Source organism: Littorina saxatilis, linkage group LG16 (genome assembly GCF_037325665.1).
Source record: "Littorina saxatilis isolate snail1 linkage group LG16, US_GU_Lsax_2.0, whole genome shotgun sequence".
In the NCBI taxonomy this organism is placed as follows: Eukaryota; Metazoa; Mollusca; class Gastropoda; order Littorinimorpha; family Littorinidae; genus Littorina; species Littorina saxatilis.
In genome coordinates, this window is record NC_090260.1 from 1406090 (window position 1) to 1429608 (window position 23519).

At 39.7% G+C, this 23519-nt stretch overlaps 1 protein-coding gene across 1 annotated transcript; it reads right to left on the reverse strand.

Moving 5' to 3' along the window:
• Positions 1–10299: 10299 nt before the first annotated feature.
• On the reverse strand, positions 10300–15906 carry LOC138950171 (uro-adherence factor A-like). Its single transcript, XM_070321912.1, has 2 exons — positions 15842–15906; positions 10300–15450 (listed from the first exon to the last, which is right to left on the reverse strand). Exon 2 carries the CDS (start codon positions 14984–14986, stop codon positions 12191–12193), a length of 2796 nt encoding a protein of 931 aa, XP_070178013.1. The 5' UTR covers positions 14987–15450; positions 15842–15906; the 3' UTR covers positions 10300–12190.
• Between the last annotated feature and the right edge of the window lie 7613 nt (positions 15907–23519).

A 23519-nucleotide genomic window follows, 5' to 3' on the forward strand; every position in this document is an offset into this window, starting at 1 on the left:
TTGTTACAAACCTTAGTTAAAAGTAGTGACATCTAGGATACAGAGTCAGTGATTCTCAAACGGTTCTTCTTCTTATAGTATGTGACGTCACTTCATCGGGGTAATTTCATGTGAGTGTACATGAGCCTGTGTGTGAGAAAGAACGAGAGAGAGAGAGAGAGAGAGAGAGAGAGAGAGAGAGAGAGAGAGAGAGAGAAAGAAAGAGAGAGGGAGAGCAAACAGAGAAAGACAGACAGACAGACACACAAACAGACAGACAGAAAAAGAGAGACATAGATGAAGATGTGAGGACTGAACGAAACGGGGAAATTGAAGAATTAAAACACACTCGAGGACGCTGATGTTTACAGAAATAACTATAAGAACATGGAATACAAATATAAGCAGTGTATTTTGTGTGCAATATGATGAACTTACATGTGAACATGCAGGGATAACGTGAGAAGACGAGATACTGGTACATATCTCAGGCAGCATTTTAGTGTGTGCTCAAAATGTCTTCTTTGAACACAGGTGTGGCGAGCAAGCAGTGTGTCGAGTGGGAAGTCAGAAGTCACTTCAGTTCTTCAACGTTCAAACAAATTGTTAATAGAAACAACGTCCATAAGAATGCGATTCATCCGTTGTCGCTGCACATTTCGATTCAGGTTGAAAAGCATGTAAAAAATGCGTAATTCTATAGATTGGCCAACTGATACATGCCGGAACAATCGACGTCTGCATTTTTCATGAAACGGAAATACCTCTATGCGCACAGTTCCTTGTTTAAACAGCCTCTCAAAACACACGAATACAAATTTCAATAACACAACGTAACTTCTTAGGCTTGTGAAACCGATTTCACCGTTGCGTAAGAGGCTACTTGCATTTTGTCAAAAGCATTACAATAACGTTTTTATGACAAGGCTTTACAAGAATTGTTTGTCACATCCTACCTTGAATTTGTACATTCCCGTTGGCTGACGTAAGGTGACCTCTCGCATAGCAGTATGGGAACTGTACGAAACGGCAGGGTATTGCGTGCTTGATATTTTTACTTCCTGTTTTTGCTAATGTCGTTGTACTCATTTTTGTACGTGTGTGACTGTGTGTGTTGGTTTTTGAAAAAAGACTGAGACATTGCTTACCATGTTGAGCTTGACCTCACATGTAGGCGTGTCATTACAAATACGTCATTTATTTTGTTTTGTTTTAAGTTCTGTTTTGGGCGGCTGATATTTACGTTGTGCCACTGTTGACGTGAAGGACATACACTCTTCAAAAAAAGTCAAGGAATGGTTGAAAAAACGGATCTAATTATAAAAAATTGCCAAAAAATTAAACATCGACATAATAATTAAAAGATTATTGTGTTTGAATTAACAAATGAGCAATGCATCTTGACCTAGAATTTTGTTAGGCAGGCAGAGTTATTTCCCTTTGTGGTACTTCTCAAAAGCTTCTGCATTTTGGAAGAAAAAGGGTGTTTTTTATAGCCCCATGAAATTTGCGAAACGCATGCCAGGGCAAAAGGTTGTGATGCACGTGCTACAACAGGGTCCTGGCTATGAACATCGCTCACCAGCTTGTGTTTAAAGGTTGACACGCTGACACAATTATGCATAGTAGCAACATGCCCCCACGAAGAAAACTGAGCGATTTGGATAGAGGAAGGGCAATAGGATGGCTACAAGACGGTGTTGATGCCAGGCAAGTGGCCCAGAGGCTTGCAGTGGCTCCCTCTGTCATCATCAGACTAAAACAGAGATTCCACGCAACTGGAAGAGTGCAGGAGCGACAACGTTCTGGTCAGCCCAGAGTCACCACACAAAGAGAGGATCGCTTCATTCAGAGGCAGGCCATGCAACAAAGAATGGTTACGGCAAACAACATTAGGCAACGCCTACAAGCTACCACCGACACTGTTGTTAGTGGTCAGACGATCCGAAACTGCTTACACAACTTTGGCTTGCGTGCAAGGCGTCCAGTCCGACGAACAACCCTGACTGCTAATCACCGAGCAGCTCGCCGAGCCTGGTGCACTCAACATGTGAGGTGGTAACGTCAGCAGTGGGCTCAGGTGTTGTTTACAGATGAGTCCCGCTTTTGCTTGGAACCTGCTGATGGTCGCATCCGAGTGTGGAGGCGTCGCGGAGAGCGCTTCGCAGAATGCGCTGTTCTTGAACGACAGCGTTTTAGCGGAGGCTCTGTGATGGTCTGGGGAGGGATCAGCACACGTCTAAGGACACCTCTGTATCATGCAGTGGGCAACTTGACCGGTGTCTGCTACCAGAATGAGATCCTGCAACACCTGGTCGTTCCAGCCCTCCAAGCGATCGGCCCTCGTGCGATTCTTCAGGATGACAACGTTCACCATCGCTCTGCAGCTGTAAACACCTTCATCCAGCAGGCCAGGGTCAACAGGATGCTGTGGCCAGTCAACAGCCCGGACCTGAACCGCATAGAGCACATGTGGGACGAGCTTTGTCGTCGGGTACAGCAACATCACCCTCCTCCTGCCAATCTGGGTCAACTGCTGCAATGGTTCCAGCAGGAGTGGAACACGGAGTTCCCAGAGCATTCATATGCAACCTGATCCACTCCATGCGCCAACGATGTGTTGAATGCCTGGCACACAACGGAGGGCACACGCGTTATTGACACTGATTCACATTGTTGTGAATTCCATTTTCGAGGGTTGTCACGTTTGATACACTCTAGCTAAATTGTCGCTGCCGCGTTCGATCTTTGCTTTGTTTGTCATTACTCCTTGGTTGTTGAATTATATAAAAAAAAAATTAAATTAAAGAATTCGGTCTTGTCTGTTTTGTGTGGCGTGCTCTTAAGAAAGTGATCCGTAACTTTTTTTGAAGAGTGTATGTCCGTATGACCAGAGGACGGCAAGTGCAGACATAAAATTACCGTTTCTGCGTGCCTGCTTTAGATACTCGTGTCCGGGTAAACACTTGAAAAGCAGTAAGTAGTAACTCTTTCCTTGCTCGATTCTGACTAAATCCCGCATAGAATAATGTACCATCTGCATTACCGGAGACACTGACCTAACTGCAGGCAACTTATGATAACTTCTTCACGTACCTAGTCTGCACGTTTCCCTGCTAGCCTAAATTAAGTTACACCGGTTTGTCAGGTACAGACCCGCCCTGTCGAAACTGATAAAAAGCCTTTTTAAGCATTAGCAAGGACATTTCTTTGAGATAACATAATTCAAAACACTGGTATCAAGACAAACCTTTGGACGAAAAACGTTAATTTGCTATTCAAGAATACACACATCAAAAGCTTCGTGTGTCTGAACCAATTGTAGTTTCTTGATCGTAACTATAGATTTGTATTCTTGTAATTGTTCTGATTTTTAAAATTATTTTCATATATTTATCTATTTATTCATCAATTTATCTATTTGCATTTGTATATACTATATCTAAGAATTATGACTTTAATACCAGAATTCACGAAGTCTGAGCCATGTGTCAGGAGACGAAACATGATAGCCAGAATACTTCAAATGAGATACTGACAATATAGAAGTCGCTTCAAAAGTAGGCTATCATTTTGCAAAGCGCTTCAATTGATGAAATATGACACACAATAAAAACTCCGTGACTGCTTGGCCTTAAATGTAGAACAAGTATCAAATTGCACGTAACCCAACTACATAATCTTACCTCAATGTGTTTGCACACCTGCGTCACTGAGGTCAGTAAAGACAGACTTTGATCATAATATATGCAATTTCAGAATTTCGCAAGGTTGCATTATGTCATTATGTCAACGTAATTGATATACCTGCATAATATAATTACGGCTGTGTGCGTGCGTGGCATAAACAAGGTCAGTTTCGTATCTATTGGTTCATAGTTTTTTTGTCTTTAGTTTTTCCTTTTCACCTTTCCTTCAACTTATTTGGCACTGTTTCGTATATGTATGGCCCCTCAACCTTTCACTACAAAATTCACAAGGTAAGCTTACTTAAAAGGTAGCAGAATCAGCTGAAATTTGGGTATTTTTGTTCCAATTTTGTGTTTTCAGTTTGGTTTGGTTGTTTGAGTTAGAATTTGGCCCAAATCATCAACACATACCTAATTTTCAGGAAACATATTGTAATGTTGCCTATCTTTACTGGTTTTCTCTCAAAAATAAATTTAATGAAAAAACTCGAAAATCAGTTTACGGAATTGCGATATTCTTACTTAATTGTTTTTAGGTCCTATCTGCCTCATTTTATAATCTACAATATTTTAAAGCTTTTGTTATATCAGATTTTGAAAATTATTTGTGGTTTTGCTTTGCTGGATCCTAAATTATATTTGCGAAATTATTTATATTCATGAAAATCAAATCATCAAATATTCAAAAGTATCAGACTTACCAACAATTTGGTATAACAAAAGCTAGATATACATGTTCTCTTTGGACCAAATTTCATGCATATTCTTTGAAAATTAGAGAAACAGTGACACAAAAACCACAAAAAACGTGAAATCTTGACAAGCGGAACGCACTTGAATACATTGACCACTCGACATGCTGAACTCAGAAACACGCAGAAACACACTCAAATAAAACACTTCAGTGATCCATGTGCTTAGGGCGCAGCTATTTTGAAACTGTAGAGTTACTTCCCTTTAGAGTTTTGTCTAATAAGACACTGGTTGTGCAGGGAGGTAATATAATATCCCGCCTTCCACTGTCTTTGCTTACGTGTCCACTCAGTGTTCGTCTTTCTACTGATTACATCATGTGTTTCAAAAAGCACATCCGTTGTTTTATGTGCATGTCATATTGCCTTGAACCTCCCATCTTAGCAGTCGTGTCTGCATGGCAAAGGAAGTAAGAGAAATATCAATATTGTATTGGGTGACAAACAAGAGCAACATGAAGCGTGAAGTGCCTTTTGAAAGTTCAAATGCAAATCATTCTATCGAAAGCGCCAACTGTCAAGTTAATGTAACTTCAACATTCAAACGAATTCACGGACCGCCGCTGCGTTTTTCGGAAAATGAATCACTTTAGAAACCAAGTAGCTATGTGGAATGCATTTCCTCCTATGCAGGATACAAATTCTATTTCACCAAGCCCTTATGAAAGGAAGCAACATATAGACAACAAAGGTAAGCTCTTCAATTATGTGGTTGACTGAAAAAGCACTAATGCAAAACCGGTTTCTTCGTAATGATATGGAAGCTGAAAATCTGGATGACATCCCCTGCGCCTCTGCACATAATTAACTGTAATTGTTTGTACACACCGCAAGGCAAAGTCATGAAGCAGCCGTTTACGCACTGCAGAATATCAACACGCTTTCAAGTTTAATCGATGCTTGCTAAATTGTCGACGGCCAGTGATATGAAAGAACGAGTAATGTTCTCTTTTGACCTTTTGCGCAATGACATTTTTTCAAAAATTGAAAGCAGAATAATAGTATTGAACGATCGAGAAAAAACCCTGAAAGGCCCATCGAACGCTGACTTCCTTTGAGCCATTTTGGCGCAATGCCAGTGGGTTACATAGAGTAGAATAATATGGAAGTGTCACAAATGAGTTAAAAGGGAGTTCGCACCGGGATTGCTTGCCAAAGTGTTCAGCTTTGAATACACGCTTTTAATCTATGTGCAGCTTAACTGAGTCGACTGCTGTGTTTAGCAACAAACAAAACAGATAATTTATGGATAACAAAATAAATCAAGCACGACAATCGGAAAACAAGTTCATGTTAGGAAACAGCAGGCATATTCGATACTAGATGAATACCCGCTTCGCCGGGTAGCCGGCTTCGCCGGGAAGAAGTACTTAGAGCCGTACGCCGGCTTCGCCGGGTCCGAACAATGGACCCGTCAAGCTTATGTCCCTCCCAGATTCGTGGAATGGGAACAGCAGGAAAATGATTCAGTGGCCATAATGCCATTCCTGACCATATAGAGTCCCATCCTTGTCGACGAATGTAACCGTGTTAATCACCTTTGGAGGCGAACTCCACTCAAACAGGATTGAGCAATTTAGAGCTTATCTCTAAGCCCTTTTGAACTGTTATGGCTTCTCAAAGGAAGGCCAGTACATACAAATACACAAAAGCCGCCAGACCACATCACAAACAGAACTGAACAATCCACAGGTGTTGCCCACATAGAGACACACACACACACACACACACACACACACACAGACACAAAAACACAGAGAAGCCGTATATATAGAGAGATAGATGACAGTGTATTTTTCGCGTGGCTATAAATTGATTTGACCTTTGCACTTTTACAGTGAGGATAATTTACGGGTCCAATTTACGTTCTGGACACTGCGGTGACCTTCTAAAAATAGTAACAGAACGCCGGGAATATCCGAAGATGCCCCCTCATACTATAGTGCACCATACGAAGGAAGGGAGGTAAACGCTGAAAACATGGAGAAGATAAGGAAGAGTTACTGGGAATGGTGAAATGAACAGAAAAACCAAAATCGGTTCAGCGCTGCGCGCTGAGAGCACGTGTTGAAATATCTCATCGATGATATTGTGTCCGGGGTGTAGCTGAATACGGTGTCCAAATTTGAAAAAGATCCACCGAGAACTTTGGCGTTGTGATGTGGTCTAGCAGCTTTGGTGTGTCGGTATGGGGGCCCGGGTAGCTGAGGTGGAACCAAAATCGGTTCAGCGCTGCGCGCTGAGAGCACGTGTTGAAATATCGACCAGGTTGTGTCCTGTCCCGGGTGTACCTGAATATGCCCACCAAATTTGAAGCAGATCCATCGAGAACTTTGGCCGTGCATCGCGCACACACACACACACACACAGACAGACAGACAGACAGACAGACACAAGTCGTATATATATATAGATGGAAAAAGTGACTGCAGGTGAGAGGTTTTATTGTTTATCTTGAACTGCCATATTGTCATTCGTTTCTCAGAGCTTCTGTTTGAGCTTATGTTCTGTTTTTGTTTTTTTCAGCGTGCTTGCATTGGGCCTACTACCAAACCATCTGACAAGGATCTCAGTACTTCCTGGGTGATATACATTGAAAGACTAAGGTTTGTAAATATCCTGTTGCTGTAGGTGTTGTTTTGAAAACAAAGACGTCATTATTGCCATATAATTATGTAAAGGAAGCCAACATGTTACATTTTGCTTCAGTCGGAACAGTAATGCTTTAAAAATACATTTAAGAGCAACTGAGGTTTTGAATACCTGTACTTATCAAGAGTGAGGTTATCAATCTACAGAGTGTTTCAAGTACCTGATGCCCTTTTTGAACGTTTGAAAGATCTCACAGAAAACAATATTGTTAAAATATTTAGATACAATTGTGAAGAAGACGAAGAGGAGAGGGATGAGGTAAAGAGATGAGGACAAGTACTGAATGGATGTACACACACGTTACTAAATCTTATATGAATTGTTGTAGTGAAAATCTTCAATCCAAGTGCACATACTGGAGTGTAGTTTAAGCAACGACGACGTCGTCAACAACAACAACAACAACAACAACAACAATAACCAATTGACTGCTTTCAGCAGAAACCTTTGTTGCAAGGGATATGAGTTCAGCTGCAGTTTACAAAGTGCTTACCAATGTAGGAAAGAAAAGTTTAATGGTAATGTGTGTAGATGGACAAGAGGGAAGTTTCAAAGATAAATCAATGACGTTTAGTCATGCCTATATTGTTGTACACTAATCTTTTTATAGTCGTTTTATTAATATTCTTACACGAATGGAAGATGATTTGAATGTAAGTTTTCTGGTAATATAAATATTGTTAAAACTGTTCGGGAATTCATTAGACGTCAGTGGCCGGTTGGATATATTTAGACAAACACAGAACCTCGTACTCTCTCTCTCTCTCTCTCTCTCTCTCTCTCTCTCTCTCTCTCTCTCTCTCTCTCTCTCTCTCTCTCTCTCTCTCTCTCTCTCTCTCTCTCTCTCTCTTTACCTTGCCCTATTGTGGACTTCCATTCCTGATATAATTAAAATGCAAGTCAGTGGAACATCATTCAAGGAACTCTACATGATGTTTCTCTTTAAAACAAGTAAATAATTCTGTGATAATATTTTATCATAGCTTGATATTCATAATGCATTTTGAAATGTCCAATTAATTGTTTGACATGTTAATTATGTAAATTGTATTTTAATTAACTTAACTTCTATTTCTTCTTGTTATTAATCGAGTTACCCTCAATGGGCGAGGGACGGATGAAAAAAAGCATGTTTACATTGCTTATTCTGTTACCCTCCATAAATAAAGTTCAATTCAATTCAATTCTATTCAATTCTGTATACATGTCTCCAACATTGTTTTCTCTTGCCCTTGATTAATCTAATTACTCTTGTGTGCAAACTTCCGGTTGATTTGTGTGCGTTAAAGTGACTGGCTGTTTTTATACTATGAAATTACCTGACTGTCTGAAACTGAGATTTGCTTATTTATTTCTGATTCTAAGTTTGTTATGAAGCCGCAGGCATATTGTTGTTTTCATATTTATACATTTTATGAATATTTTAACAGAAAAAAGACGTTGTTTAAATTGTTGCACTTTTTTCTTCTTTGTGTCATTTTTGGACAGGAACATCTTGGTCCTTACAGTATTCGGCCACCTTATACCTTTAAATCCCATGAAACAATCTTCACTGAGCAACTAACCAAGTCACCTGCAATGATTATTTGACGTCACTGTACTTATGATGTACACTTAACAAGCATTTCTATGACGGCTTACTAGTGCCAAAACCTCATAATTGTAATTATCAAGGGAAAATTATTTCACGTGTTTATTACTAATTTTCCCGGAATAATTACTAACTTTCACCTGTTAATTACTAATTTTTAGTTTTGGCTCACTTCCTGACGGATTGCTAGTGCCAAAACTAAAAATTAGTAATTTTCCCGTGAAAATGAGTAACTAACAGGTGAAAACAGTAACTGACAGCGTTAATTAGTAATTATCATGTGATAATGGGTAACCCCAGGTTTTGGCACTAGTAAGCCGTCATAGGGCTTACTAGTGCCAAAACCTCATAATGAGTCATTTTCCCTTGATAATTACAATTTTCACGTGTTTATTACTAATTTTCCCGGGAATTACTAACTTTCACCTGTTAATTACTAATTTTTAGTTTTGGCTCACTTCCTGACGGATAGCTAGTGCCAAAACTAAAAATTAGTCATTTTCCCGTGAAAATTACTAATTATCCCGTGAAAATGAGTAACTAACGAGTGAAAACAGTAACTGACAGCGTTAATTAGTAATTATCACGTGATAAGGGGTAACCCCAGCTTTTGGCACAAGTAAGCCGTCATACATTTCCTTGCAATATGATTTCAAATGGACTAACTCATAGAACAGAAAGCACTCGCTCTCTACTTTTTGCGCCTGGGATTCTTGGACAAGATTGTAATGGTCGAAAAATGTGGCGTATGAGGCGACTGGTGAGATCGGTCTGCAATCAAGCTTTTGGTAGCAATCAGTCAAGGGAATATGATCATAGTATGCTAAACAGCATCTTGTGACGTTCGCTGCATCTTGTTGTGGTGTGTTTCCATTGAGACACTGTTCCTTCTATGTCATGAGAAACAACACCCCATTCGCTGACACAGGGCTCCCAGATTTCTCAACTCTGCTGCAAGACCCTTACTCATGATCATAACTCCTTGACCTTTCCCTCTATTTGGTCATCACTGCGGATTGATAAAGCTTTTGTGAAATAACATGACTGCAAAACAGCTTTGTCAGCACTTGGCTTATCGCTGGTCCGCTTTTGACCACACAACGCAGCTTTGAATATCCTTCTTTCTAATATTGAGGAAGTGTAAGCAAATGAAAGCATGAGAAATTTAGAGGAGCACCAAAACTAAAGCTACGGCCCACTGGATCAAAAAAGATACAGCACAATGTCGAGGAGGATCGTTGTTTAAAACTGATATACACAATCGGGCGAAGTCACTCTGTACAAGTCAAACTAATGTTATTTATTGAGAAGTTGCTTCCCTTGTAGTAACCTATCGCACCTTATTCATTATACATGTACCGTTTATGTTCTGTGCATTGCATGACAAAAAACAAATTGCCTGAATAAAATATTTTTGAAGAAATCTGTGTCTAAATGTAATGTATGTCTAGTCTGTGCTTGTTTCAGTTTTGTTTCTAAAATTTCACCAGACACAGACAGCACTCACACACACACTCACACACACACACACACACACACACACACACACACACACACACACACACACACACACACACACACACACACACACACACACACATCCATTTCCCCTCATGGCAGTGAAGTATGAAGTTGCAAACCATTTTTACTCTGGGAAACGTTTTCTAAATTTGTATAAACATGCTCTAAATTCAAAATATCTGTCATGTGCAAAGAAAGCACACATTCGTCAAAACAGATAGGCTAGAAAGAGACAGACAAACGCAAACAGAAACATATACAGTACACTGCTAGCAGTAACACAGAAAATGTATACAATATACAAGACACCAAAGCAATTTAAATTTATGACGTGCTTCACGAGAGTTGTCAAAACATTTAGGTTATTTGGATTTAGGTTAATAGGGTTGTGAAGAAATCTAAAAGCAACTAACTAACACAGAAGGAGAATTCCCATCGACACAATAAACACATATCACGTAACAAAACAAAAACAATAAGAAAGGACATTATAACAAACTACAGCATGACGAACATTAGTAAAAAGAGCAAAACAAAATAGTGTAGTTCTTACACAGAAGTATGTTCGGACAGTGTAAAGTTTCAATAGAAGAAAAAAAAGAGACATGTTTTACAGACAAGAGGAAAAATCCATCTGTGTCTATTGAAGCGAACAAAAAAATCCCAAAAGTCATTCTGCAATAAAAACCATCAAGTGTGGTAGACAGAACCAATTTAACGATCTACCTGTTGTCAATCACACTATCACATATTAAACAATTAAAATACTGTGTCTGATACCTTCCCGTTGTACTCGTTTTTTCCCCCAAATGTCAAATTCTTTTGAAAAAAAACCAATTATACCCTGCTGCGTTTGCTGATCAATACCATCAATCAAATAGCAAAAGTTACTGGGGTCAGTGGACTGGTTTAACCCAATCTTCTTCAAGAGACCATCACATCCATTACATTTTTTGCTTGCATTCTTGTGTATGATTTTAATGGTGTTTTATTTTTTACCTGATCATCAAAACTTAAACTCCGATTTACTTTCACCAAATCCATATTTGGTTCTGTGTCTTTTACGTTTATAATTAAAACCGATATTACTATGTTGTGCGTGTTAAATGTTTATCTTTACGCTGCCATTCACATTCTGTTCTGTTTTCTTATCAACTGTTTTTTCCAACAATTACTAGCAGCGTGTGTGTCAATACACAAATCTTCCTTACATTATCAACATCATCCTGCTAACCCCTCCTCAATTGTACAATAAAGAGAACAAATACACCACAACTCCAACAATCTGTTAATCGAAGTTTGAAGGAAATCTTGTTCTGTGCCAACTATCTATTTTGGTTTTACAATATCAGATACATAATTGCCATGTGCTTCAAAACGATTTTCTTCACAACAATTATTGTGTGGACTGAGAAACAAATCACAATATGTTCAGTGTGGACAACATACATCTCATACACACTATAAAGAGAAATCATTCATACAAAAAAAGTGGAAACAGACAGACAGAAAAACAGATACGACAGTCACATATACAAACAGATACACTGATGCTCACCACCACCCAACCCGCACACGCATGCACAGAAACATATTAAAATGTCTGACAATATGAAACACATTTTTTGAAGGCAAGAACCTCTGAAAAATTTAGTTTCTGCAACAGACCTGTAGGCAGATAGCAAAAACACAGACAGTCAGACACATAGACATACACATACAAAAACACAACAACAACAAAAAACGACCGATTCTGTGGTTTCAAAAAAGGTGAAACAATCGCAATATATATTTAACTCAGTTTATGTTCATAAAGCAACACCCTCAAATTTAGTCACAACCAAAACGACGGACCGTCGGACGATTGGCTGTTTGGTTTTCTGACCTTTCAATTAGTTAGCCTAAATGTGATATTTTTATGTTGTTTTGCACTTACAGTACACTTTCACAATATCAAAAGGACACATCTTGTCCCTGCCAGTTGTAATTTCCTTCAGCAAACTCTCTCAGTAACTGAATTCATCACCGCTACTCTCAGTTTCAAGGGAAGCAGTGTCACTATCACTTTGACTGGTCGTTCTACTTTCATGGTAGTCTACGTCAAAAGAAGATATGCTGTCGTCGTCTTCTGCAGGTTGGTGGTTTGCGGTTGTAACGACTTGTTCCGTCGATGTAACACCACTTGCACAGGTGATTGGATGAGAGGTGTCTCCTGTATGTGACGCACGAGTTTGGACTTCAGAAAACGCATTGATGCAGAATCTACTATCTTCACAAGTGGTATGCTCACAAAATGATGGGAGTTCTGATGTTTCCGCTGTTTCAGTTGATGCATCCTCTTCCAATGAAACATGTGCCAATGCTGAACTGCCAATGAAACAAGTGTCAACGGCAGGCATACTGTGCCCTGTGACTGGTTTAGGTTCACTGCAGGCACTTCCACGCTGTAGGCAATCTTGCCTGGCAACGTCTCGGTCTGCTTCAGACGTGCGTGCTGTTTGATCATCCTCTCTATCAGCTTCCCTCCCTTGGCTGGTTGTCACATCACCTCCTGTGTTAAGAGAACACAAATGCGTGTTAGCTAGATCCTGAACATCACAGAAGCCTCGCCTGGAAATCCTCCAAGAACACTTGTAGCAGCATATTTCATCTGTGTCTTCGTCGTAGTATAGACCCGCGTCAGCGAGTTCTACCACACCGACAGGCAAAGATGACACGAGATGAAGCATGGAAGCAATCCTGTAATTCCTCTGTCGCATTCTTTGTCGCAAATCAGCCGGGATCGTCTGAGTTTGAGTTCCAGCCTGATCTGAATGCCTTGGTCTCGATCTAACCGAATCTCGAGGCCGAAATCTGTGCAACGTCCAGTGCAAACTTCTTTCTTTGTCTAGCTCAAGCCTCTCTTGCTCGGCTGGCCTTTGAGATGCACCCAGTGGTGAATCTAACCCAGGCGTCTGTTGTCCAGGGAAAGATTGTACACGGGGGGCCAGTTTCTGTTCATTCAATGTTGGCGGACAAGGTACACCAGGTTGACTTGAAGGTGACTGCTTTTTTCCTTCTAGTAGTCCCCGGTCGATCGGTGCTGTGTGCAACACACCCGAAAGCTGTTTTTTAACATCAATCACACAATCTTCAACCTCACACATCAGATTCGGTGGTGAATCATTGTTCGAAGAGAATGTTTCCGAGGACATAGTCCGTTCACCTGCATCTGTTCTGTGTGTTACCGATTCTGACAAAGAAGTGTCTTCTGGGCAGGGATCATCTGCGTCCTTACTTTGATCCGTTTTCACCTGGTCGCTTTCACCGACGCTTTCATTTTCACTACCATTTTCCGTGGACTGAGCTTCAGCATCAGCTTGTGAGATGGACTGTACAATATCTGTAGTTCCAGCTTCTGTGTCTGGTGTATTTAACTCTGAACTGTTCAAACTATTGTCATCTGAGAAACTGACAACACTTCGAAATGACTTGGGTGTTTTCCCTTCGTCCTCTTCATCGATCAAGAAATTTGGAGAATCTGTTCCTGCTGTTTGTAATGACTGCTGAGTTCCAACTTCTGCTCCATTAGCTCCTGTATCCTCGCTGCAAGATTCTGAGCAGCAATCGTTCGTGTCTCCTTCCACACATTCTTGGTCGGTCTTGTCGTATGATTCAGCCTTTTCTGTCGCTTCTCTGTTGTCACGTCCACTAACATCTTCAGGCACTTCCTGAATTCCTTGAGTGCGGCTGCTGTCCGGAGTTCTGCAACTTTCGGTCTCTTGTGTATGTGGTGGCAACGCGGCAGAAGCGTCCTTGTTGTCACCGCCCGGAACACTCTTATCGCTGTGTTTATCAGACTCATTTCTCTCGGGTATTTCCTCAGTGTCACCCTTCAAGCCAACGCTCGGAAAGACTGCTCTGTCGGATCTGTGCCCAGTATATGGTATTCTGCGCGCTTTGTCAGGTGTGTAGTATGCTGCGATGAGATTTTCATTGCCGTTTTCATCATTAGAGCCGAGATTAATTTGTTCATTTAAACCGGCCTTTTCTGGCTGTTCATTAATCGAATTGTTTTGTTCAATGCCTATCATCTTGTTTTTGTCATTTTTTGATGTCCACGTGTTCAGGGAGCAAGAATTCATATCGATTTTTCGAAAATCCTTTTCAGTGGATGCGACCGAATTATTTTTTCTCATCACTTTTTTTTGTGCAGCATCAGATGTCTTTGAGTGCGCAATTTTTCCTGCCTTTTGTGATTGGATTTTGACTTCCTGACAATATATGACCTTTAGATATTTAAGTTTTTCTTGTACACCCCGAATTGCGTAAGATACGTGCCAGTAAATACATACATACATTTCCATGCTAGCCGTAAGTTCAGGTAGCTCTGGAAAAATGATGGCCGATTTTCCCGGAAACATCAACCGTAAAAGTCCACAAAGTCCTATCTTAAGCAAGAGACCTTTAAGTTTCCCTTTACTGTTACTGGCGCAAGTATCATCTTCTTCATCCCAAACACCAATAATATGACATTTCAGACCATAAAAACTAGACAGAAGTTTAGCTCTTTGAAAATTTTCGTATGTCAACATTTGAAAAATGTTGCTGACCTTTCCCTGTGCTCTTGATATCTCACAATAGTCTTTGGGGCAAATGTTGCATGTATGGTCGGATGTTTGCAGGTTTTGATCACGGTGTACGCAGTCTGCTTGGAACAGTTTCTGCTCTTTATGTAGGTTAGATAGAAGCTGGTGTGTGTCATTAGCAGCCTCGAACGTAGAAGCTTGACCGAAGGTTGTTGGACCATCATTGCAAACCATCACAATTAAATCTTAATGCATGCGAACTATATGAATTCTCACGTCGTCTTCGTCATCACGTCCAGCACCATCGTGACACTGAATACTCGTGAAAAACGTTCTTGCAGTGCGGTGATGTCAACTCCTGCTGTGCTATGCTCACATGATTTTTTTTGCTTAGGCTGTCTCTTGACCATTCCATATGCTGTCAGCATTGCACTTGTTTAAACTTCCACCTTTCTTTTCCCCCAAAAAAGAGAAAACAAACAAACCGTTAAAATAGTCAGGGTGGGTGGAAGTCGGATTACTGATTGGCGTAGTCTTCCAAAGTGAAGATGTATGCTAATCACTGAAGATTGCAAATGACTGGACATGCAAAAATTAAAGATTTTTTCCCAGCGAAATTTGTTGTGTATCCCACTATTCTGATAAGTATGTGTTGACCTCGTCAGCAGTTTCTAGGATTTTGAAGAAAAAGGTCAAATCTGGAATTAAAAAAAAAGGAAGATGAATGAACATACACTTAAGTAAAATTGAATCAAAAACAACAGCAAATGAATGGAGACAGTTTTTGTGTATACCTTTTACCTTTCTAAATTTTAATCTGATCCACCTCAAATGCATATAAAAAGTACCTACACACACACACACACACACATAGACACACACACACACACACACACACACACACACACACACACACACACACACATGCAAACGATTGTCAGAGAAATCCGTGTGAAAAAAACACGAACGCATACAATATTACAATTATGAAAAAATTATTATAATTATCAACACAAAAACTCTGAAGTATTATTAAACACGACCTGTCATAAAATAAGCGAGAATTATAAGACTATTGCCAGAACTTACGCTGCGTCAAGTTGGTCCATACTGTGCCGTTTGTGTGTCGGCTTGTGGGTATCCTCAGCGTAACTGGAAACAAAATTAAGAGAGCGGCTTGTAACGAGAATATATTTTTCTGTAGAAGTTTTATTTAATTTTTGCTTTAGATATCTAATTTGACGTCTGCCTCACACGGGAAATACTTAGCTGGGATGTACTTTATTAGGTGCTTGTCACATAGGAAGATCATTACAAAACTTTACCTGCACCGATTGACAAAAGAATTACATTTTTTAGGAAAAAAAAAGAATGAAAACAGACGGCAGTCTAAAAAAAACACCGTCTAAATTTCAGTTGCGTAGTGTCAATGTTGTGCTTCTGGGTATTAAAAAAAGCGAATGATAGCATATCAACAAAGAGACACCAGTAGAGACAAGCTGGTAATGCCACACGCTTTCTTTCTTTGCCACTACTACAATACAATACAATACAATACAATAACTTTATTAATCTCTAAAAGAGAAATTGCATTGCTGAGCGTTTGTGTCCGTAATAATAACATACATAAAACATTCAAAATAAACATTTGTTTTTTGTCCTGAGAAAATACAGCACATTGGTTATCACATAAGAAAGTATATTAAAAATAAATTAACATGCATTCACCATCAACAATGCACAAACGAAAGTCAGCACCTTGCCGGTTATCACATACTAAAGCAAACGTGTGCAAGATTGTATGTAGCTTCCGGAGCTTGACAAGAACGGAGTCAAACTTGCAATCGTCCCTCTAAAAGCCAAAAACTGCACACATCGCTTTCATTTTTCCTGCTGTTTCTCGTTTGCTCTGTTTCACAAATTCGCCAACACTGAGAATATTGCAAACGAAATCCTAGACGACAGTATTGTATCTATACGCGAGTTTAGCTGCCATTGGAAAGTGGCTCGCTAATGGGGCCTGTCAGTCTGAATTATGAAGGACAGAGTTGTGTACAGAGAAGACAAAGGAATCAAAAAGAACAATCTATTCGAGCAATCGGACACAGAAAGACGTCATCAAGAAATCGATGCTTCAAAAGATATAGACTGTGACGTCATTCATAGTTGTTCGGTCAGTTCCGTGAAAGAAGTAGATCTCTCCACAATCATGGCTGAAGAGGTTAGGCTTGTCAAAGCTTGAGTACGTAAAACGTTCGTGTTCTCTCCTCCATTGAAGCTGTGAGACATAAATGCTATTCAGACTTGGTCGTGTGACAGAGTTTTCTTACACACTCGATTAGTTGATGTCTAACTCAGCCTAACTAAACTGCTTCGTTAGCCACCAACGTAATCTCGTGTGGAAGAAAACGTCTGTCACACGACAAAGTCTGAATAGCAGGTATTAGCTCGCTAAAGGTCGGAACATTCTTGTACATACTGTTTTCGCTTTAAAACTTTCCCATCAATTACATTCAGTGCACGTGTAGTAATTCACCTTTTGTGCACTTGCAGAAAATCAAAATCTGTAATGCACGTGCAATAAATAATGAATGCACGTGCATAAAATAATAGTATTTATTACGCGTGTGAAAAATATTTAAGTACACGTGCAATATTTTGTCGCAGTCAGGCGTGTCTCGCGTAGAACTCCAAATAGCTTCAAGTGAGACAAACCTTTTGCAAAAGTCATGTCCCAAAATAATATGAGACACGTGGACTGCACACACCCAATTTCAACACGATACTTTCAATACATAATACATTCAAAAACAACAACCAAACAGAGTGCTCGTCGAATTGTGCACACAAACTCACTCACACCTACACGCACGCACGCACACACACACACACACATTTATGTTTTGTTTTTGGTTTTTGTTGTAAAGTATTTATGATTGTGTTCTATTCCGTCAATGGCGTCATTCTGGTAATGATGTTGTTATTGCTTTTGTAAAGCGCTTTGTGTGTTCGAAAGCGCTATTGAAATCACCATTATTATTATTATTATTACACACACACACACACACACACACACACACACACACACACACACACACACACACACACCACACACACACACACGTACACACTCTAGGTTGTACCGGGTTCACATCGTGTCCACTTCACCTGTAGTACTCTATTTAGTAGTTCAATTGCATACGGGTGGCACTGTTGGCAAAGAAACACGCAAATCCAAGTAAAATCTAGATGTTACCACAATCAGAATTAGGATCGAATCCTGACAACGCTCAAAAACCAACAAAGTAACCACCAAAATATATTACATTCCATCAGAATCACAGGTAAAGCATATCATATCCAAGTTATCACTCACACACTCACGCCCGCGCGCGGATGCCCTTTGATTCTAAAACATTAAGATACAGCCTTAGAGTAAGGTTACAATTAAAATCACCATTATAGGTCACAATTGTAAAATACAATATATCTGATGACCACAAATATGACAATTAAAATGGATTACACACACACACACACACACACACACACACACACACACACACACACACACACACACTACACACACACGCACACATACACGCACACACACACACACACACACACACACACACACACACACAGATAGAACAGGTACCTGGGAAAAAAGAGATTGGGGAGATGTGTTTTAGGGGAGAGGAGGTCTTGACAGCACTTGAATAAAAGCTATTTTTGAATCGACAGGTACGTGCCCTGATGCTGCGAAAACGCCTCCCAGAAGGCAGGGTATGAAACAGGTGAGTGGCAGGATGGGTGTGGTCGGCCAATATCTGTTTGACCTTCTGGTTAGTGCGGGCGGCATGCATTGGTAGCCTAAAATCGACGGAAGTCCGCAGCCTACAGTCCTATACTGTTCTAACAATTCTATCCAGGCTGGATTTCTCTTTTTCAGTGCAGTGGCACTTCCATACCAGACAGGGATGGAAAATGTCAGGATGCTTTCAATGGCAGCCCTATATAAAAAAAAAAATCGTGTAAGGCGAAATTACTACATTTAGTCAAGCTGTGAAACTCAAAGAATGAAACTTAACGCACTGCATTTTTTTTACAATGACCGTAGTCCGCCGCTAGTGCAAAAGGCAGTGAAAGTGACGAGCCTGTTTAGCGCGGTAACGAGTTGCGCTGTGTTGCATAGCACGCTTTACTGTACCTCTCTTCGTTTTAACTTTCTGAGCGTGTTTTTAATCCAAACATATCATATCTACTATGTTTTTGGAATCAAGAACCGACAAGGAATAAGATGAAATTGTTTTTAAAAAGATTTCGGAAATTTATTTTTAATCATAATTTTTATATTTCTATTTTCAGAGCTTGTTTTTAATCTGAATAAAACATATTTATATGTTTTTGGAATCAGAACATGATGAAGAATAAAATAAAAGTAATTTTGAATCGTTTTATAAAAAAAAATAATTTTAATTACAATTTTCTGATTTTTAATGACCAAATCTATTAATTAATTTTTAAGCCTACATGCTGAAATGCAATACCGAAGTCCGGCCTTCGTCGAAGATTGCTTGGCCAAAATTTCAATCAATTTGATTGAAAAATGAAGGTGTGACAGTGCCGCCTCAACTTTTACAAAAAGCCGGATATGACGTCATAAAAGACATTTATCAAAAAAAAGAAAAAAAGTCTAGGGATATCATACCCAGGAAATGTAAAATTTCATAAAGATCGGTCCAGTAGTTTACTCTGAAGCGCTCTACACCCACACACACACAGACACACACACACCACGACCCTCGTCTCGATTCCCCCTCTATGTTAAAACATTTAGTCAAAACTTGACTAAATGTAAAAATGAATGAGAACGTCCTTTTTCAGACTAATTTATTTCAATTGTCTCAGGAAGTACATGTGTTGTTGGGCCTTCTTTGTGATCTGAATACTATTAGCATCCCAAGACAGGTTGTCCAAAATTGTGGTGCCAAGGAACTTGAAATCATCAACAGCTTCGACGTTTTCATCTTTGTTATCAGGGGAGTCAGTGGGGTCTTTTTCTTCCTGAAATCAACAATCATTTCTTTCGTCTTCTAGACGTTTAGGTGAAATCTAGACTTAGCACGCATATTCTGGCAACTTCAGCATTCAAACAAACTTTGTAAAATCCCGTCATTGGCACCAGGGACCTATATATAGGTCTATGTTGGCACCGATTCATGGCATATTATGTAACTGCGCTGTTGAGATTGAGTGTGTTGTTTTGTCAGTCAGACTGGTCGTTTACTTCATTACAGCAACTTAGCAGCGATAGTTTCGTTAACAACAAATAACCGTTGCAGCGTGATATTGACAGACAAAAGAAAAAAACCGAAAAAAAAACTACAGGTACCAGAACGGCATAATGGTAAACTGACGTCGAATGAAGTGAGACATGTACCACAACTGACAGGCTGTAACTGGCTTGTATTGGTTGCTGCAAACTCAATCGGAAAATGATATATATTTTTTTTAAACATCAAAACCAGTAAGGACGCCGTCGACGACGAAAATCATGCTTACTGTGTGATCGTGCATACCGGTAGCACGCATATTCTGGCAGCTTCAGCATTCAAACAACCGTCGTAAAATCCCTGCCATTGGCATCGTTCATGGCATATTATGCAACTGCGAGATTGAGTGTGTTGTCTTGTCAGTCAGCTTGAGTATTTCACTGAGTAAGCTCCCTTTACCACAGCCCCTCGAATCGAAGCGTCCATTTAGGTCGAATAGCATGGCGAGACTGAGAGAAATTATTATGATGAATTGGGAATTCCCGAATAACGGATGAGTCATTCGCAAACCGATAATAAGTAGCCACACCACGCTGTTCTCCTCACACACAACAATCCGCATGTTCAGTAATGGTTGGATCGACAACTGAGTCTGAACTTTTTACATTTAGTCAAGTTTTGACTAAATGCTTTAACATAGAGGGGGGAATCGAGACGAGGGTCGTGGTGTGTGTGTGTGTGTGTGTGTGTGTGTGTATGTGTGTGTGTGTGTGTGTGTGTGTGTGTGTGTGTGTGTGTGTGTGTGTGAGTCTGTGTCTGTGTGTGTGTGTGTAGAGCGATTCAGACCAAACTACTGGACCGATCTTTATGAAATTTGACATGAGAGTTCCTGGGAATGATATCCCCGGACATGTTTTTCATTTTTTCGATAAATGTCTTTGATGACGTCATATCCGGCTTTTTGTAAAAGTTGAGGCGGCACTGTCACACCCTCATTTTTCAATCAAATTGATTGAAATTTTAACAAAGCAATCTTCGACGAAGGCCGGGGTTTGGTATTGCATTTCAGCTTGGTGGCTTAAAAACTAATGAGTGGGTTTGGTCATTAAAAATCGGAAACTTGTAATTAAAATTATTTTTTTATTAAACGATCCAAAAACAATTTCATCTTATTCTTCGTCATTTGCTGATTCCAAAAATATATAAATATGTTATATTTGGATTAAAAACAAGCTCTGAAAATTAAAAATATAAAAATTATGATCAAACTTAAATTTCCGAAATCGATTTAAAAACAATTCCGTCTTATTCCTTGTCGGTTCCTGATTCCAAAAACATATAGATATGATATGTTTGGATTAAAAACACGCTCAGAAAGTTAAAACAAAGAGAGGTACAGAAAAGCGTGCTATGCAGCACAGCGAAACCACTACAGCGCTGAACAGGCTCGTCAGTTTCACTCCGTTTTGCACAAGCGGCAGACAACGGTCATTGTGAAAAAATGCAGTGCGTTCAGTTTCATTCTGTGAGTTCGACTGAGCTTGACTAAATGTTGTATTTTCGCCTTACGCTACTTGTTTGTTGTTGTTGTAATTTCATGAAACATTAAGTTAATAGCGTTAGAGAGTCTGTTGTACATTCAGCACCTTCTCCCTTACCTTAGAGTTAAAGACAGATGCTACACCACAAACATTTTAACAATAACTAGGCATATTGGTAGGAAACTTTACATTTGAAAAAAACCACCGCCTGAAACGCTGGTTCGAATCCGGGCCGGGACGGATACGGGTCAGCTTTATGTGCAGACCCAGAGACGGTATCCATGTCCCAACCCGTGTCACCACAGTGGCACGTAAAGGACCTCAGTCATTCTGCCATAAGTGCAGATGGCTGATACCACCTAAACACGCATACACTTGTGTATCTCATCTAAAGTCAGGTAAAAACACGAGAACATGCCCCGTAAAACTTGAATTTCTCTCACCGCCTGAAGTAATTTTGTAAAAAGCGGAAAAATAACATTATATGGCCTGACATTAATGAGTTGTGAAATGCACTGACATTGACATTGCTTATGGAGCTTAGTTTTGTCTTTTTCTTTTGACACAATACCTCCTTTCGCCCTGTTTGGGTCATGATAAGACAAAATTGTATCAATTATATCATCTTTGTGAATTGCCTTATAGACCTATAGACCTATAGACTTCAAAGAAAAAACATTGCCGTTGCATTTTTAGTATAAGGTCGAATACATTTAAGGTAACACCAATTATTAGCAAGACAAGATCAACAAAAACTATATATGGCTACTACAAAGCTTCGGCAGATCAAATTTCTGTGTTTTTAACTTTGGGACAATACGGATGCATCAAGAAAAGAAGAGTTTCAGTAAAAAAAAAACACAATCGGCAAGCATTCTCTCTCTCTCTCTCTCTCTCTCTCTCTCTCTCTCGCTTTCCCTCTCTCGCTTTCTCGCTTTCTCCCTCTCTCTCTCTCTCTTAAAAAGAGAAAGTAATTCCACTCCATAAAGGCGGAAATTTATCCGACCCAAATAACTTTAGACCCATTTCCTTATTACCCATTTTATCCAAACCATTGGAAAAACATATTCACAAACATTTGCTCGCGTACATAGAAAGCAGAAACCTTTTCCATTAATTTCAGTCTGGTTTTCGAACAAATCACTCTTGTCACAGCGCCCTTCCCACGCTATGCGACACCTGGTTGTCTGCAACAAACCGATCTGAAATCAGTGGTGCTGTGTTTCTCGACTTTAAAAAAGCGTTTGATCTTGTTGATCATTCAATTCTATTGAAGAAATTACAGTTGTATGTCAGAAACAGTTCAGTGTGTAACTTCTTTGCTTCCTATTTACATGACAGATCTCAATATACTGCCCTGAACTGTAAAATATCTACTGAGGAGACTGTGAAATGCGGGGTGCCTCAAGGTTCAGTGCTTGGGCCGATCTTGTTCTGTCTGTATATCAATGATCTGCCACTGCACATTTCTGATAGTAATGTAAGAAGTGATTTTTTTGCTGACGATTCTTCTCTTCATGCAAGTGGAAAGTCTGTTCCAGTAATAGAGTCCTCCCTTCAAACAGCCTTAAACGATGTAAATAACTGGTGTAGTGCTAATGCTATGCTTGTCCATCCAATAAAAACTAAAAGTATGGTAATTGCAACCAGACAAAAACACCAGATTTCTCCACTCAAACTAAATCTTACTATTGGTACGCAATCAATTGAACAAGTTCAACAGCATCGCGTTTTAGGGGCAATTATTCAGTGATTGTGAATTCAAGTGGCAGGCACAATTACAGCATATTTGCAAGAAAGTAGCCAAGAACGTTTTCTTCCTATCCAAGTTAAAGCAATTTACGGACAGAAGGACTCTGGAAATGTTCCACCATGCTCATGTAATGCCTCACATTAATTATGTTTCGACGCTCTGGGATGGCAGCAGTGATGTCCACTTGAAAAAGTTAG